Below are 20,232 nucleotides of genomic sequence, written 5' to 3'. Positions count from 1 at the left end.
CACCCAACCTTTACCATGTAAAGGTTAGACATATAGGTGACTTATAAGTTACTTAAGTGCAGTGGTAAATGGCTGTGAAATAACGTGGACGTTATTTCATTCAGGCTGCACTGGCAGGCCTGTGTAAAAATTGTCAGATCTCCCTATGGGTGGCACAAGAAATGCTGCAGCCCATAGGGATCTCCTGGAACCCCAATACCCTGGGTACCTTAGTACCATATACTAGGGAATTATAAGGGTGTTCCAGTATGCCAATGTAAATTGGTGAAATTGGTCACTAGCCTGTTAGTGACAATTTGGAAAGAAATGAGAGAGCATAACCACTGAGGTTCTGGATAGCAGAGCCTCAGTGAGACAGTTAGTCATAACACAGGTAACACATACAGGGCCCACTTATGAGCACTGGGGCCCTGGCTGGCAGGGTCCCAGTGACACATACAACTAAAACAACATATATATACAGTGAAATATGGGGGTAACATGCCAGGCAAGATGGTACTTTCCTACAGAAGATGAGATTTATTTATAATTGAAAATTTGTGTGATTTTTAGGGTCAAGCCTGTGTTGCATGCGCTCACACATGCGTATCGCTAGAGAGACACTTTAGGTATTAGAAAAGGGCTCGGAGCCCTGTCGACGTCACATCAGTGTGTTTGCTTGGCAAGTTGGCTTGCCTGTTAGAATCTGCTTCTTTTGATTAGTGGCAGGCATGCATACGTCATGCCATTTCCTGCGGTGAGCCCTCCATGAGCGCAGCGACCAAGTACAGAAAACATGCGAGGCTCGCTGGGTTTGTGGACTACTTTTTCTCTGTTTTCGCAGCGTGATCTCGCTGGGCAGAAGTCCAACGCTTCGCATACTATCGACCTTGTTTAAATATATGTATGACAATTGGATGCCTTTCCCGCAAATTTTTAAAAAACATCTAAGGTCTGTGTCCTATACAACTTCAGGTAAAGGAATAAAAAAACGTTCAGTTATCAGCATTGGCAGGGTTCTTGACTCTATGGAATGTTACCCGACAGAGCACTGTTCTTCCTACATACACCCAGTTGGCATGTCTACAGTCTTGCGATAATTGCACTGTTCAGCTGGAGGTTTCTGCACATCGGGGGACGTAACTGGCACAGGAAATATAATCTAAACACAGAGTGGACATAACGGAAATCAGAGTTAGTCATAACGGAAATCAGAGTTAGTCACATCTGAAATAGGGAAGAGCTAAGTGAGAAAGGTGAGAATGACGCACCCCTCCTCCCACCACCCCTAATCCCTCGCCCCCGTCTGCTTTGACTGTGTGCTATGCCATCTGCCACCCTTCTCTCCCTGTTGTCATGCCTGGTCCAAGAACACCCCACCTCCCCCCATTCACCACCTGCCCACCTTGTTTGTGAAGGAGAGGAACTTGACAGGAAAGTTATTTGGCGCCCGACTCACCTGGGCATGAACATCTTGCAAGCCTCAGACAGTGGGGACGCCAACATCCCGCTAGTTTTTCACTGGTATTAGGTGTTTATTACTGAAGTATGTACTGCCAGTCAGCGCAGAAATAAAATTTGCACCAACTAACCAGTATAAAACCGACATTTTGCGGCGTCATGCAGCACAAATGTTCGCTCACAACTGATATATTCTTCTCCACTACCACAGTAAAATTGCGGAGCGCCAGTTTAAAATTTCATTGCAATGTATGTGATCTGTAGTTTCTGCTACAGTGTTCTCTGATCTATCACCAGGGTTGCACAGCAGATATATACATACATTTAATTTCTAGTGCAAGAAGCAAAAGTCAGGCAAATTAACACATTTCCATTTTTATTGTTGTCACATGAGGTCTATGTAGAACAAATCAGACATTTTAGATGTTCGCCGTCTTTTGTTTGGTATTGTTTTTTCACACTACCATAGACAAAAGATCTGATTTACAAATGTTAGATTACTTTTTTTTTTGTTGCTATTCACAGATACATTTTACCAAAAGTAACTTTATAACTTCGGAGTCTCCTCTATCATAGTAGAGTCACCGCACATGAAAGAACAGGACAGGTGTATATTTTTATGTGATGAGTCCATACCACTCCTAAAAAAAGAAAATTGTGGGTAGCAAAACATCATAGACTTACACCAATGTGTGGGTTTACCTTTGTGAATCCAGCTCACAACTGGCCTCCCCGCTTTCTTAGTCCCCAGGTGCCCAAACGTCCTTACTGTCTTCACAAAGCTTGTGATTTGGAGGGGTGTTGTCAAGAAAACCACACAAGCGTCTGTGGTCTGTTTCTTGACTGGGAAGACTGGGAAGGCTTCCAGCAAGAGCAAGCAATGTCAGGCACATTCTTTCTTCCAGCAGCTTCTCAAAAGCACACTTTTCTTGGGCTTCTTGCAGATGTTTATCCTTTAAAGATGCTCTTGATATGCTGTTTGCAGGAATGCAGTCCCCGTTCCCAGCTTCTCATATTTGTGCTATTCCTTAGGAACATTTCATAAGAAAATAGGATGGAGCCAAAACAAAACTAAAATGATAAAAACTGACAGAGCTAAAATAAAGATCTGTATACATTTTAAGAAACATTATAATATTTAAGTAAGTGAACTTTGATTATGACCTGCACTTGATTAATTGCTTGCAACCTCCTGGAAATGAATGATGGATAAACTAAACAAACAACACCAGGGTTTGCACAGAATATTAAGCTAATACATGCGAGGGTTGAATTACGTCTGTGGAAACTAATAATCGCTTCCAAATTACAGTCAACTTTCATGATCAATATTTTCCTATAATAGGGTGCTGCAGGAGAGATTGAACAGTGCCACTTTTTAAGGTTGAGCGTAACACGCTCCATCCCCTGTATTAATCTCTCTTTGGGCTTCCAACCACGTCCATGTCACGTCAGTCACTTTCATTGGTTCGTGGGCGTGCCTTTTAAAATCCGCTTGCTTTCATTAGTGAAAGGCATGCAAACTTCATGCCTTTTCCGGTGTTTAACCCACCTACACAGCAACGGTAAACTACTAAAAACATACGAGGCTCAATGTTTTCAGCATGGTTTCCGGACTACTTTATCTGTTTATTTTCCACGCAAAGCGATCGCACTTGGGTTTACATAGAGCGATTGCGCTCCGTTTTTCCGTTTTCAATTTCAGCACGATCGTGCTGCATTTTACATAGTGTGACCGCGCTGCATTTTTTTCTTTTAATTTGTCTGGCAAGAAAAGTCTGGTTAGGAGTTTACATCGCTAATAGCTCTAACTCAAGCAAATGCGAGACCCGTTGCATTGAAAATGCTTGTTAATATTAGTTTTTTCTTTCTACAGATAATTTGGAATGTATTTATTGATGATAAGAAGATGTATTTTAAGTGTGTTTTATGATTCTTCTTATTGATTTTATTTTTTATTGATGGTATAAGGACGGTGCTTTTTCTTTTTATGGATTGTTTTTCTAATCCAAAATAAAGACATAAAAGAAGAGAAGGACTGATCGAAGCTATGTCTCAATTTTGATCTATGCAGAGGCATGACTCACTTTATACCTCAAATATGCCTTGGGGCACGGCAACTAATGATAATACAGTCAATTGGGACAAGGTATCCTACAACACAAATGCCCTTTATAATTGTAGCTTTGGTGGGGTGTAAACAATTGGGCACTTTATGCAGCTTTCTAACAAGTCAGTCACTGCACAGAAAGGGTTGCTGTTCTTACGTATAGATCCAGCCAAATGACAGTGTTGATGCACTTGCGCTCTGCTCTGAATCTGCTGCTCCTTCAATCAGCAACCTCCAATGTATGGGCTGGTGTGATTCAAGAAAAGCTGTGTAAAGGCCATGGATTACATATCATTTAAAACATTATTATTTTAGTTTTTTGTTTTTTTGAGGAAGAATGTGTTTTAACCATTGTTACACTGAGATTGAACATTTACCATAATATAATTGGAAGCGATGTTATGACCTGGATTTTCTGGGTACCATTTTAATACTATTTTTTATTAACTCATGCAAAGCATAAGTGAGATGATACTTTTGATTTCGACTATGTTTGCAACGGTGAGCATTTTAGAAATGTCTTATTTTAATTGTTATGAGTTTAGCTGAAATAATAAAGTTATTTTGGTTTAACTCTCTCACCATATATGGTTGGCCCTCCCGTGTATCGCTTCGCCTCCTGTGGAGTGTTTTCCTTGCAATACTGAGGAATATTTTCATCTTAAATAAACTTTTTGTCACATTCAATTCTCTGTCGTCTACATGCATTTTGTCAAGAATGCAATCCTTGTTGTTTTCATTGCCACCGTCATATAAGAATGCTTCTTCTGGACTTAAGTTTGAACCTAATCATAAAATGGACACCCTATGGCAGCGGTTCTTAAACTTTTGATTTGACCCCCACTGAATCACTACTGGAAGCTGGGGACCCCTGACTAAATAATGTATAGGATGGGAACATAAAAAAGATGGGAAACTACAGAAACAATTATACTCCAAATAATTGCACACTTTTTGAAAGATTTTGTTTTCATCACAAACAAAAATCATCAAAAGTATAATTTTAATGAGAAGGATGGAGCTTTTCGGAAATTGGGTTTATTTCTAAAAGACAAAGCTAAATGCTATGTTCCACCACATTGCTCTGCCTGTTTTGCCTTTAATGCATCCTCTTTTTGTCAGGAGTGCTTGGACTAGACTAACCCAGAGTCAGAATTTAAAAGGTAACGCAGTAGTTGGGATTACCGACCCTTATAAAATTATATTACTACCCTTTTTAGTAACAGCATAATAAAAACGTTTGAGGTATAAAAAACAAAGGTTTCTAAACCAATGCCTTCATGTTTGCTTTCTTCTGTTTGGTGCTAGTTACTGTGCTATGTTACAGGCATTGTAATTTGTGCAAGTAATAAAATGATATCTATGACAAAATCATTAATTCACCGGGCTATGTACAAGAAATAGAAATCAGTGATCTGCGTGTTTAGCTTTGTGTTTTGCAGCAGGCCCATTTACTCTGTTTGTGATGAGTCAGAACTTCCACTAGAGAAAACTCAGACTACTCCACCAAGTGTATCAGTCATCACAGCTAACATTTTTATTATCCTGATAATTTCAGGCCCTGCAGTGTGTGCCTTGATGATATTTTAAAGTGAAGTGCCCCTGAACTTGGGGCCCAGTGCAGGAGCACTGGTCGCACAGCACTGAATCATTCTGTTATTTTACTTTTCTAAGCTAGATAGTGGACCCCCTGAGTAGGCGTGTTGTACCCCATGTTAAGAATCACTGATATGCAGCATTCCCTCAGGGCCTGGGTGCAAGCTAACACTTGCCCTTTGAAATTGATTGGATCTTTGAAACAGTCCGAATAAAACTAGAGCCAACCTACGTCAAAGCACTGTTATATGTTTTTCAACATTTTTCGCTCCTACAATTTGCACAGGTGCTCCTCGACAGGGCTTTCAACCTGTCACTCTTGCTGAAGCAGATGTCTTAGTTAGAAATCATTAATGAATGTTTATGTAATTTGAATAATGAATTCTGGAGAAAATGAATAACGTATAGAAAATAATGTGCACATCTGAAAATTGTGACCTCGGAGAATGGCTACCAGTGTTCACGAAATACACGAATTGATGATTAATATGTATGAAATATTGAAAATATATTAGATTGTAGTAATATGTCATATTGAGAGTTATGAATTATGTTGTTGCTTATTAATTGTAGGCCTCAACTTAGCGAGTGTCTTGGACTAATTGCCAGGCCTCATGCATAAGCTGTATTTCTTAGCGTTTAATGAAAAATGCTGACAGAGGGAACTAACTGTGAAATGCTCATTGTTTTAATAAAATGCTTAGCAGAAGCTTTCTATGGGAACTGACGGACAGGAGATAATGTGTCTAGAAATGTAACAAAACGTGTGCAGTATGTGCAAGAGGTTCTTTCCCAGAATGCGAGCAATGAAGACACTGACTGAAGAAGAAGATGCAACAAATTTGATACCTGACGAGCAGGATGATAACATCGTAAAGCAGACCAATCAACAACGTGTGAAGTGTGAAATACTAGAAGTCATAGATTTGGTATATGAAATTACTGGACAGAGTAATAACGTACGAATATTTGACCAATTGGAAATTAGGGGATAGTTTAGGTGACTCTGATATAACAACGCGACAGAGGAAACATAGACAGATTACTAGACTAAAGATCTAGAGTGCAGTGGGAGAAGAGATTCAAGATTTTGTCATTGGGCTCATACTCTCTGTCTGAGAGCCTGATGCGTTGTTGCTTGATTGATGACCTGAGGACAAAGACTGATTCTGTTTGGTGACCCATACCATGGATAGATAGACATGACATTATGACTAAATTGTGTTTTTATGCCTTGTCATTCTAGATACCAATTGCACTGTCTAATTAGTTTTTCTTAGGTAGATGTTTTCTAAATTTGTGTCTAAATTAGTTTGCATGAAACCCCACATGCTGATGCTAATCTGGACTAGTTGAGGGTTATCTACATGACTACTGACAAATTATAGAGACAAAAGGGTTGACAGATTACTTTGTTGAATCTTATGGACTACGTAGCTTTATTAAAGTTAACTTTGCTAATGATTTGCACTGATGGTTTGGAATGTTTTGTGAGTCAAGCTTTGATTAGGTTGTGTTATGTGTGTCCATTTGTTAATAAATCTTGTTCTTATCTGCATTTTGATTTTACATTGAGATGAATCCACATGACTTTAGCATTGTTAATATAAGGGAAATAAAATTACTAAACTTTTACTAAAGGTGTGGTTATTCATGGCTGAAAAGTCATGGTGCGTGACAATTACTGACTCCATTTTTTATTGATTTGACTAATGATTTCTGATTATTGTATATTGATTGTTGTTTTATACTGGAACTATGGTAAGAACACCTTGAACGAGTCTAAAGGTTCATCGACCTATACACGCCCCCTTGTAAGTTTACTTATTAAGGATCGATGCGCTAACACTCTTGAATACGTTATCACCAGACTGGGTTTCCATGGTGACATGGAGTCGTATGGTTTTAAAACTACTGTTAATGAGCAGAGTCATCAAAAAACAGTTGGAAAAAAATAGGCAGATAAGAGATTCATTCTTTCTTGCTTTATCTACATCTAACGGATGAAATAATTAGTCGCCCTAACCCAGAATAAAACAAAAAACAAATGCTTTATAACGTCTCTGTGTGTTCCTCTGCCACGCGCTGTGTCATAGTGCTATGGGACTCCTGCTCTGGTGCAGTCTTCCCTTTGAGACCCGCTCTCTTCCGAAGGACACAGGTCGTCACAATGCTAATGCAGGTGACTTTGAACTTCTTGATCTTAAATGCATACACAATGGGGTTCATTCCTGAATTTGCATGAGATAATAAAATAGCGACATAGAAGACGGCTTTTGGGATGTCATCCTCTGGATTGAAAAGGAGCAGACAGTTCAGGATACAGAGTGGCAGCCAGCACAGGGCGAACAAAAGCAGCACCAGCGCCAGCGATTTGGCTGTTTTGTTCTCCTTTCTGTAATATTTTTGTGTGGCTTTATTTTTTGTGGCATTTTTACTCAATAGTTTTCGAATGCGGTAAAATATTTCGGTATATAATATAATCATAATGATTAACGGTGACAAGATCCAACCAAAAGAGCTAAAATAAACTATGAAATCCATGCTCACTACTGATGTGAATGCACATGCCTGGTGAGTGATGTTGGTCTCGCTGGCTGGTAGCCGAGCCCTTCCATTCCAGCCAAACATGGGCACAACGCCCATGAGTGAAGACACAACCCAACACACGCAGATGCCTGTCCAAATCCTTCTGGTGGTTGCCACCGTCCTGTATCTGCGAAAAAATTTAGAAAGTCTTCAGAAAGGTAAATAATGTGAACAATCAAGGTAAGGCTGGTTATCTTGAGTTTGTCTAAGGGATAGGACATCAAAGTGAAAAGATTGCAAAGTAGTTTTTTTATTCAAATATTCACAATTGGGGATCAAGGCCCCATCTACATACATAGACCACCCACACTCCTACTGGAATACGTCTAATACCCTTTGACCCAAAATTTTGATGACAGAACCTTATTAGTTGCTTACAAGCAAATACTACCTGTAACCAAGAGAACCATATTTAGCATCATTTTCTTCTATTTAGACATTTAGGCCCATATTTAACTTTTTTAGCACCACATTTGCGTCACTTTTTGATGCAAAAGTGGCGCAAACTTACAAAATACAATTGTATTTTGTAAGTTTGCACCGATTTTGCGCCAAAAAGCGGCACAAATGCGGTGCTAGAAAAGTATAAATGTGGGCCTTACTGTCTCTCTGGAGAGGAGGCAGATGGAATACCGAGATTCCCTATATAATATTTCTTTATTCAGCAAAATAAATACCTTTAAAGGCATACAGGGTAATCTAGACATTAGATATTTACAAATACTATATTAGCCTATGGCTTTTGAATGGCTAAGGTAGTGTCAAAATCATTATAGTGGGTGTAAACTTAAATAAAAAGACCATGACTTTTTCTTTTATTTTCCCAACCTGTGTACAGAAATAAAATTCTGCTAGACTTATCTCTTAGAGATAGGAATGTGGTAAAGACGTTTTTAAGATGATGTACTATTACACAAAATATCTGCCTCACTAGGTTATTTCCCCAATTTAGTATGCTCACAACATTGCAAGTCGCTGGCACACCGGGATCATACTATAACCGTCAAGTCCCTTCCACATGTTCAGGAGCAGCAACAAGCAAAAAATGGGCTCCAGTTGTGTGATCCAACTAAGACGTGTCCACTTAAACAAAAATAAAATATCAACGAATGATAATTCAGTTACATACACAATTGATTTGAAGACATTACACAAAATTCTAATGCATGTGATGATTTTAAAAATATTGGATTGCAGATACATCCCCAGCAGGTGCAAGCACCTGACGTCAACAATTTACCTCCCCACCCAAGGGGTCAATGGCAAATAATGCCATCAACATTTATACAGTTTTCACAGTTTAAATAAGTGAGAACTTACATAAATTAAAATATGATTACTACAGAAAAGGACACAGCACCAGGAAATTGCAATGCACACCATCCCTGCCAGGGCACTACGGGCATGTCCAGCCACCCAGAAAATCCCCATTAATCAAACCCAGGCAGCTCATGCTTATAGCTAAACAGGCCCGGACCACCAGCAAGTCAGTCCCTCATCCAGCCAGCCCCCTGCCCGGAACAGGATTATCCCTTGAATGGAACAAACTAGGAAAAAAGCAAAATGTCTCAGGTAGCAGTGTTATCATCTTTGAACATGACCACCATAGGGTGAAGAGGATATTTGGGGACTTGCCCTCTGTTTTGCCAGGCATTTACTTCCACTGAGATAGCACCAATGGTTTAATGAATAGCTTCTGGCTGTTGTCAGAAAAGTGCACCCTGCCTCTGTTAAACAAATTCATGCTCCTGAGTTGGACAGCGTTATGCATGGTGGTGCTCATGGATGAGCCAGCAAATAGCTTTTGACCAAATTGATAATAGTCCTATGATAAGAGCCATTCGGCCATACTGACGAGTTATGATCTCCTACCAGAAATGTTTTGCTGCTGGTAGTCTCTTTCGCACTTTTGATATGGTTGCAAAGCATAAATCACAGATTCCTTGCCTCCTTCAGGAAGACATGTCATTACCCCAACACATTGATTGGGGTAGTATCACCCCAGAGTTCAAGGCCTATTGAAGCTGCCAAAACAGGTGCTCAAGTAACAGCTACCCAAAACCTATACAGCAGTCTCTAACCCACAATATTAAGTGCATGTTCTCCATCCTGGATTCGCAGAATTTCTTAGCTACTCTGAGAATGAATGAATGGCCACATCAGCACCTTAGCTACTGATGTAGCAGAAATGTTATTGCTACTTTTTCATGTCACAGTAATCATCCATACATAACAATATTAGCATTTTGTTAAATGAAATACTAATGGATAAATTGTAAAGTAGTGCACTGAAAGCCTATATTAATGTGCATTCACTGTAGAGTAGTCATTTTTTGATTGATGTGTCATAGTCCTAAAATGTAATGTATAACCAAATACCTCAATTCTCTGTTATTCTTTTGTGATGTTAACAGTTTGCTCTAAAACAATAGATTTCTGAAGACAAATGATTTAAATGTTACATGCAAAATGTTGAGAATGAAGTTCTGTACTATAGTCAATGAGAAGTATTAATAGAGTTATTTTGTTTTAAGTCTACTGTAACATGTCATTAGTCACCTTTTGCCCCAGTTATCATTTTCCAAATTCTTTTTGTCCTTTTTCTTTTTACATTTTGTCCTCATGTGTTTTAACCCAACACATGATAATTTTTAACCTGCTAGTCTATAGGGGTTTCCCCTGCCCTGGCTAGCTAAGCTGAGATGACTTTTAGATTGCCGTAGTGCTTAAAAAAACAGAACAGCACTTGTTTTCTACCCATCAGATTAACGAGTTGCTCTTTTGTATTTTTATTCTTGAATGCTTAGTTCTTTTGATGTTAGTTCACTTGAATCTTTTCCAACGTCGTGGTCAACCCATCGTGATTCTGTATCTTTATAACATTGAGAAATGTCTACATAACTTTGAGTCTGATCTTGTAATAAAACCCCTTAACTTTATTTCAGACTAGAGTTTTCTTTGTGTGGCCACATGGGTCATACTGTCATTTTACATTGTGTTGAGATTTTGATTTAACCATTTCTCCACCCTTTCATGCTATGTGAAAAGATTAATTAACATTGTTTATAGCATTGCCAAAAAATGCTTTATCACTACATTGAGGGTGTCCTCTGTCCATGCTTCCTCACTCTGAGACTAATCTTGTGATCTTGCCATGCAGCCCAAGCCTCCGAAGTCAAGGTGTTACTAGACCTGATAGGGAGCCGCTGATGAAAAAATGAAGAAGCTACCCTGCCTCCCCAATGCATAAACGGCACCTGAGGCACCCCTGATTGATACATTTATCTGTGGGTGGGAGGGGAAGTTGAGCTGCTCTATAACAACTGGTTTTGGCAGGCAGATAACTGCCCCTTCCTGGTCCCTGCCACCACATGAGGCATGCTGGGAAATGTGCTTCTGCACTAAGCAACTAAAGGTGATCCTTTGCTATCTGTAGGTTTTAACACCAAAATTGTAAAAATCGTGCCAACCTATTGCAAGATTTTCAAGATTTTAGGATAGGAGAAACATTTCTTGTTGCAAGATCCCTTCACACAAGTGTCATAATTTTTAACACAGTGCACTGAGCCAGTCAGAATTGATTACAAAAATAATGAAATAGTACTAAAAAGTGGCAAAACAACCAATGTCTACCTTTTATATTACTCGCACCTTCCCAAAATAATGTCCAGGTTCATAAATTTATCAATGTAAGGACAGCCGATCAAATAACTTACACCTCTTACCAGTTGGCACATATATATTAGGAAATATATTATCCATGCATCCACTACAGTTCTTCATGTGTGCATCATCCAAATTTAATGTGTATGTGACATATGTCAGCATAGAGGTGGGCAAACCATTTAAGGCGCACGTCTGACTCTGGCTTAGCTCGAGGTCTTTGTAAACCACTGAGCCCAAAACAAACTGAGCTTTAATGTTTAATGTGGCGTCTGCCTGCTACCCATGCTCTGCTATCATGTGTCAAGATTTAAAAACAAAATATAAACGTTTGGTGATAAAAAGGAGAGAAAATGCTAGCCATTTAGTGGGTGGATTGCATAAATGTGAAACCAGAAAACCTAAGACCAATCCTGACTTTCCCACTAGAACAAATTGTGTGATCCCAAGCATATATTTTATTTTATAAAAAACCCTTTTTTCTTTGTTATCGCATTTGAGAGAGTCTTCTGATACATGAGTTGAGGGTGTTCACTGTACAAAAATAAGGTAAAATGCTTCTGCATGTCAAAGAAATACCTTTTTTTAATTTTAAAAACACTATCATATTTTCTCATGATGCCCCATAGATTACAATATACTGGAGTTATTATTAGGAGCTCGGGCTCACCCCAGGATACCCTTCCTTCAGAAAAGATGATTAAGATCATCAATGTGCTCTTCTCATACTTATTACAGCTTTTTAATGCAGGTACCATAAAGGTAGAGTTCCCTTAGGCTGGAAACATGCCACAGTCATCCCTTTACTTAAAAACCTACTCTACATCCCAAAGTCTAGGCAAATTTTTGCCCCATCTCCCTTCTACCAATCTGTGCCAACATGGTAGAACAGCATGTGAATAGCCAGCTTTCTAGGCTCTTGGAAACGTCTGGCCGGCTGCATCCATCTCAATCGGCCTTTCATACTGGCTTTAGCACAGAGACTGCTCTCTTAGTTGCAGTGGAGCATCTTAGAAAACAATTAGATATAGGGGCATGGGAGCTCTTATTCTTCTAGATCTTAGCTCACCGTTTGACACAGTATTTCAAGTATTTCTGTGTCAGAAGCTGAGAGATATTGGCCTCCAGGATTATGCTCCTTCTTGGCTCTCCTCTTTTCTACAGGGCTGCACTTTCCAAGCTTCTTGTAAGCCGCATGAGTGTTATATTTTCCAGTGTTCCGCAAGACTTAATTGAGCCCAACATTGTTCAATATCTATGTCAGGCCCTTGGCCAACCTAGTTGAGAGTTATGACATAACTATCTTTATGGATACTGATGGTACACAGATTGTTGATATGCTCAGCGATGATAAAGGCGATAGGCCCACCAATCTTCACCTATGTTTGTCTGAGGTAGCTGGTTGGATGAGGCTTAGTTCTCTCAAATTAAATGGCCATGAGACTAAGGTGCTGATAGCTGGAAATCAACCACAGCTCTGGGGTTTCCAGTGGTGGCCTGCTGATCTTGGACCGCTACCCACCCCTTGTAATGCTGCAAAAAAATTTGGGTATGTATCTGGATCATAAGATTTATATGGAAATTCAAATTTCCAATACTGCTTCTAACTGTTTCTGGCTACTCAAGTGCCTCAAGAAATGTTCTGGCTCCTTCCTTTGATGGTACAGAAAACTGTGGTCCAAGCCTTGATTATATCTAGCTTGAACTATGACAATGTGTACTCTCTGGGTGCACCTAACAAAAAATTGAAAAGGCTTCAGTTGTTGCAAAACTCTGCAGCACATTTGCTTTGCCATGTGCCTAGACAATCTTCAGTTGCCTCCCACCTCTGATTTCCTTCATTTGCTGATGGTGGAGAAGTGCATACATTTTAAAACACTACGCTTCATGCATAAGGCCTTATATGGGAATGGTTCACTATATATTAAGGCGTTGGAGCATCTCTAATGCCCTTGGCATAACCTCCCCTCAGGAAACCAATATATTGCCAATGTGCCTCACTATCAACTCGCTAGGCAGAGTGGCACAGGGTGGTAGGTCTTTTTCTGTTCTGGGCCCTACCTTGTGGAACTCTCTTCCCTTCTGAAACCCTGATTCTTCTATGTTTTCTTTGCCCCTGTCTTTATGGATAGCACCGGGAAACTCTTTTAGAGTAGCCATGCACTTCAGAAATTGATTTATTGATTATTGATTGTTCTATGGTTTAGATGCCAACTATTTTCAGGGCTCAGCTGGTGCATGGAATCCTAGAACTCACCCAGACCCTTGACACCGTTCTCCCTATTAATTATCTGGCTTATCCACCTCAAAAGTGTAGTGCTATTATGCAAAGAGAGAAAATATGTGTTCTGAGGTGGAGTACTTAAGACTTTTTCATTGACTGATCAAACCTTTGTCTGTGAATTAGAAGGGGAGAGTGGGAAATTGCCATTTGCTTAGTTTCTTCTGTATTAAAAATCATAATTAATTCTCAAAAAAAGATGACTGTTGCTGCTACGCCCAAATGACAATAGGCTGTCCTCCTCTAAACTTTTTAAAATATGTTTTTTATTGAGTTATGTGCGCAATAAAATAAACCCATCCCAACTTCAGGTGGCATGTTGTCGAGTACTCTTACAACAGTAATCATTCTCCCTCAATTAGCCCTGAGCCATCCTTGAAACTTTGTTGGGATTAACAACAAAAAGCAGCATTTACATGAAACGACTCTGTATGAATTCCGTGTCCGTCAGGGCTTTACGTGGCTTACCTGGTCGGAATCTTTATCCTCAGATACCTATCGATTGCTATAGCGAGCAGAGAGAGGATGGACACGTGTGTGAATATGATCAGAAGGCAGCACATAAAAAGGCAGCCGTAGAAGTGAATTTCAACCCCCAAGCTCACTACGATGGCTAGAGGTGCAACCAAGAACCCAACAGCCACGTCTGCTACCGCCAAAGACACAATGAAGTAAAATGTTGGGGTCTGAAGGTCAGGATTTATCTTCACTGCCCAGATTACAAGTATGTTGCCGATCACATCAATCACAGAAATTACAGCTTCCATTACAATGTAAAAGACATCCAGGTTGTCAAGGACAATCAGCTGGGTCGCCATCTTAAAACGGGGGTTATGGTGGTAGATGAACAATCAGTAAACAGTTTGCCACTCCCTGGTCCTCACGGTTTCATGCAAAAGTCTGGCTCAGCATTTGACCCTGAAGGAAAGAAATGGGACAGGTTTTAAAGTTTATAAATTGGGTTTAAACTTGCTAGGCATCTCAAGTCTGGTGCCAATACATTTGCAATTAAGTAACCAGGAGTGACGGTGTACGCGATTCAAACGACTGAGTGAAAGTGATGGAGTGTAGCTTTTATAATCAAAATTAACAATGAAATGTTTGCAAACTAATGCATAATAATGCCCCATAGAAAATGTATTGCTGTGTTTTACTAAACGTGCGTGACTAATGAAATTGACTAATAATAAAATATTAATGTACTAATGTATAATTTTGTATTAGTATTAAGAAATATATGTTAAGGTTTTGCTGAAATTAATTACTAGGCCTTAGTTAGCATGAGTCAGGGCCTAGCTGCCCGGTTTCATATTAAATATGTTTTTCTAACGTGCAATGTGCTGACTTGCTGAAGGACATGTAGTCGTACTTTTCCAGAAGTTAGAGGATGTATGTAACCGTAGTAAATCCTTTCTCATGAGACTCGACTTGCTCAAGGAGACATTCTTGCCGAATGCAACAGTGTAAACTTGCAACAGGTACAAGGTCGCCTAAACCGGTATAGACAATGGAACCACTGACTGAGCCTGAGAAACTATAAGTTTGTACCTGATGTTTTACCCGTTGGAGACGTCAATCACAAGAGCCAATAAACTACGTGAGAACTGTTATGGGGTGACAATTTTGATGGGGCGACTAGTCAGCCATTGGATAGAGATAGTGGTGCACCAAAACTTGCTTAATTGGAAATTAGGGGACTGTACAACACGTTTGATATATAATTCTTAGACTTGAGGAGAAATCAGCCATTAGGAGCCATTATATGCCATTACCTAGCCACTTTGTCACTCTGCCTAAAGACCGTGCTTTGAGCTCTTCAAAGGACATCATGCCCTCCTGCCCCCATAAGACTCCCACTTTAGAAATACATATTAGATGCAGCTGTCAAAAGCCAGATAGGTTTTTAAAATCCGTGAGTACATCTGAGTCCCATAAGGGCGTCTAAAGGGTTCCCGTCCCCTTTCATCCTATAGCCTTTGTCATGACTCCAGTAGTTAAAAATAATAACACTGATCCATTTGCCAATTTTTGGAAGAAAGAAAATGTTTAATACAAGCCAAAGGTCAGTTTTTCTGTCTTTCAGCGAGAACACGATGGTCTATAGAGCTGTAGCGGGCGAGGATGTCTAGTAATATTAATTCAGATTTTTTTGTCTTGATCTTGGATGGATAGACAGGGATAGATAGATAGATAGATAGATAGATAGATAGATAGATAGATAGATAGACAGATAGATGTCAAGAAGTCTGTCAAATTAATGATGACATGTAGAGTGATAAATTAATGCTATTTTTCTAATATCCTCATTCTGAAACTTTCTTGGGCTTCCACAGTGTAATGCTGTGAGCAAGGAATGGAACAGTTATTAGCAGAGTCAATGGGTCTAGCGTTGGCTGCTAGCCTTTTGGCTTTGCCAATTTGTATTTGTTTGCACGTGTGTTTGTAAGAAGGAATGCAGGACATGAAAGCAAGAATTGTCTAAAATCCTTAGTGTGTATTTTTTATGTTGAACACATCTTATATCAGTACTCACTGGCATTGGAGGGTACTATTTATTGTGCAGATGTGCATACTGTACAAGAGCAGAATGGCATTACAGCAAACCAATAGATGAAGAGTGATGCCCAAAAGCCCCTTAAAAGGTCATATTATACATATAAAGGGCCAGATTTACAAGGCCCTATTGCCCACCACAGTGCCTCTTTTTGTGACACTCTGGTGGCACAATGCCCTGCATCGTGTTAACAAGGTAGCGTTAAGCCACTTTTTGTGGCATAACACCATCTTGTAAATACAGCCCCTTCACATGTAGCACTTTCTGTGGAAGGGGCATGCGATGGATGTTGCTGTGGGTGTGCTACAGCAATACTCATTGTATTTTGACGCTGCCTCAGATTTACAAGTCTTTCTAAACCTGAGGCAGCATGTGTGTTGGGTGTGTGTGAGTGTGTGGGTGTTTGCATGTGTATGTGTGGTGCTGGGTGGGGGGGTGGCAGCAGGGCGGAGGAAGTTTCCTGAAGGTCACCCCAGGAGTCTGCAGTCCAAGACACAGATTGGTCAATGCATCAGATTGCTAAATACATCAGTGATATACATTCTTTTGAAAGCATTGTCTGGGACTTGGGCAGGTGTTTTCCCACAACCTCCCTCTTCTGAGACAAATTCTACTGTAGCACGCAAGGCGCTCAACTCATTTGCAGAAGACTTCTAACACTGCAGTTTATTGTTGTCACACGCCTTACTCAAACACCCATCATCCGTGGTGATATATTTATCAGCCATTGTTCTTTCAAAAAACCCACAATTTTAAATGTCTTAGGGCCAGATGTAGCAAGGCTTTTACGCCTCGCAAACAGTGAAAATCGCTGTTTGCGAGGTGAAAAACCCACATTGCGATGCCCATTCCCATTTTGCGAGTCGGAAACCTAGTTACTGACTCGCAAAATGGGACTGCGAGTTGCAAATAGGAAGGGGTGTTCCCCTTCCTATTTGTGAGTCTCAGCGCGATGTAAGATTGCTTTGTGACCGCGAACGTGGTCGCAAAGCAATCGCAGTTACCACCAGTGTCACACTGGTGGTAACCCAATCACAAAAGGGAAGGGGTCCCGATGGGACCCCTTCCCCTTTGTGAATGGCCTTGAAAACATTTTTTCAGAGCAGACCAGAAGCAGAGCTCTGATAAAATGAAACTGACACATTTCATTTTCTCATTATGTAATGGATCCTTTAAGGAAAACGGGCTGCATTACAAAAAAAAAAAAACTGCTTTATTTCATAGCAGTCACAGACATGGTGGTCTGCTGTCTCCAGCAGACCACCATCCCTGTGAGTGCTGCGACTTGCAAGGGGGTCGCAAATTGCGACCCACCTCATTAATATTAATGAGGTGGGCCTTTGCGACCCCCTTGCGACTCGCAGATGGTGTCAGGGACACCATCCTGCATCCGGCATTGCGACTCGCAAATTGTGAGTCGCTCAGACTCGCAATTTGCGAACCGCAATGCTTGAGTTTCCAACATCTGGCCCTTAGTGCCATGGCAGTACCCACGTTCTGCCTGGAACAGGGTCTTGGTATGCACTATGCCACCCTAATTTCTATTTGACCCGGAGAATAGATTTCATGCAACATGTGCGATGTAAGGGAGCAACATTTTCCAATTGCTCACATGCTTGCCATCCAAAAAGATATTTCATTCAAAATAGCCAATTCTGGCAATATTATTTAACTTTGCCTTGTTGTGTAACATGTATGAACATTTACAAACACGATTAACAGCATGAATTCAATACACACTTTTTCTATGTGCTGTACTGTTTTTTCGCCTGGCGTTAGCCAAGACCTTTTATTTTTAATACACTTTGGGCCAGATTTACTAGAAAATGACTGTAATCGGCGCTGCGCCAAATTTGGCAGCGCATCTTTCCCTCATTTTCAACACGCCAGGATGTGCCGTATTTACCAGAATACGGCGCACCCCGGTGTTATCCCTTGCACCGTCGCTAAATTTGCTGCAGAGCACCACCACGGCCACCCTTGTGCCAAGGCGCAAGGATGGCTGCTTTGAGGGGGAGATTGTTTTTGTGTAGGAAGGGACACCTTCCTGCACAAAAGCAATCTGAAATGGCAAAAAACAAGGATAAATGAAAGCATTTCTCCTTGTTGCGTCTCTCTAACGCCACCCCTTGGGGTGGTGTTAGATTTTGGCGCTGCCTCAGGTTTAGAAAGACTTGTAAATCTGAGGCAGCGTCAAAATACAATGAGTATTGCTGTAGCACACCCACAGCAACATCCATCGCATGCCCCTTCCACAGAAAGTGCTACATGTGAAGGGGCTGTATTTACAAGATGGTGTTATGCCACAAAAAGTGGCTTAACGCTACCTTGTTAACACGGTGCAGGGCATTGCGCCACCAGAGTGTCACAAAAAGAGACACTGTGGTGGGCGATAGGGCCTTGTAAATCTGGCCCTTTATATGTATAATATGACATTTTAAGGGGCTTTTGGGCATCACTCTTCATCTATTGGTTTGCTGCAGTGCCATTCACATTTTGCTTCCGCCCATCCAGCGTATAGCATGGGGCTTAGGGGCAGCCCACTTCAGCCATTGGCTTAGCTGACTCTGACTGATGCCATTCTGCTCTTGTACAGTATGCACATCTGCACAATAAATAGTACCCTCCAATGCCAGTGAGAACTGATATAAGATGTGTTCAACATAAAAAATACACACTAAGGATTTTAGACAATTCTTGCTTTCATGTCCTGCATTCCTTCTTACAAACACACGTGCAAACAAATACAAATTGACAAAGCCAAAAGGCTAGCAGCCAACGCTAGACCCATTGACTCTGCTAATAACTGTTCCATTCCTTGCTCACAGCATTACACTGTGGAAGCCCAAGAAAGTTTCAGAATGAGGATATTAGAAAAATAGCATTAATTTATCACTCTACATGTCATCATTAATTTGACAGACTTCTTGACAACTATCTGTCTGTCTATCTATCTATCTATCTATCTATCTATCTATCTATCTATCTATCTATCTATCTATCCCTGTCTATCCATCCAAGATCAAGACAAAAAAATCTGAATTAATATTACTAGACATCCTCGCCCGCTACAGCTCTATAGACCATCGTGTTCTCACTGAAAGACAGAAAAACTGACCTTTGGCTTGTATTAAACATTTTCTTTCTTCCAAAAATTGGCAAATGGATCAGTGTTATTATTTTTAACTACTGGAGTCATGACAAAGGCTATAGGATGAAAGGGGACGGGAACCCTTTAGACGCCCTTATGGAACTCAGATGTACTCACGGATTTTAAAAACCTATCTGGCTTTTGACAGCTGCATCTAATATGTATTTCTAAAGTTGGAGTCTTATGGGGGCAGGAGGGCATGATGTCCTTTGAAGAGCTCAAAGCACGGTTTGAGCTATCAATCTTCCAAAGATTCAAATACATCCAGGTAAAACCCTCTCTAACTAACACAATGTACAGCCCACTTTCATGAAATCCCCGAAGAGACATCATCAGAATGCAATATTCTGATGACCCCACTGCATAAACATGCAATCTCGCAGATCTATGCATCTCTAACTAGGAACAGCAGATAACCCCTGCATAAGTTGAAAGAAAGATGGGAATCATATATGGGGATCATCGGGGGTTCAAAACTGGGATGAAACATGAAGGTACCCAAAGGGAGTCAACGATTAGAGCAGGCTTCCATCTCATACAGCTTAAGATACCACATAGAGCATATTACACATGTACCAGGCTCTACAAAATGGGTACGATCCCCAACAGGTGCCTCCCGGACTGTAACCACAGAGGGATACTGGTTCAAACTTCATGGGAATGCATGGACTGGAGGGCCTTCGAGTTGAGCATTCAGGGCTACATAGAACAAGTGGGAGGACAACCAATTGACTAGTCAGCACAAGCAGTGAGTTAAGGTATATGGGGGAGCAGACAACACCCAGATATCTCCTCATGCTTTGCAATGTGGCATTGATGGTGGCCAAGAGGGATATTATGCAGCTATG

The 20,232-nt window shown here is 40.5% G+C and overlaps 1 protein-coding gene across 1 annotated transcript; it reads right to left on the bottom strand.

The window, feature by feature from the left end:
- Nucleotides 1-7,198: 7,198 nt before the first annotated feature.
- On the bottom strand, nt 7,199-14,497 carry LOC138301633 (adenosine receptor A3-like). Its single transcript, XM_069242147.1, has 2 exons — nt 14,148-14,497; nt 7,199-7,862 (listed from the first exon to the last, which is right to left on the bottom strand). Exons 1-2 carry the CDS (start codon nt 14,495-14,497, stop codon nt 7,199-7,201), a joined length of 1,014 nt encoding a protein of 337 aa, XP_069098248.1.
- Between the last annotated feature and the right edge of the window lie 5,735 nt (nt 14,498-20,232).

This window comes from Pleurodeles waltl, chromosome 6 (genome assembly GCF_031143425.1).
Source record: "Pleurodeles waltl isolate 20211129_DDA chromosome 6, aPleWal1.hap1.20221129, whole genome shotgun sequence".
Taxonomy (NCBI): Eukaryota; Metazoa; Chordata; class Amphibia; order Caudata; family Salamandridae; genus Pleurodeles; species Pleurodeles waltl.
This window is presented reverse-complemented; position numbering and strand designations above follow the sequence as displayed.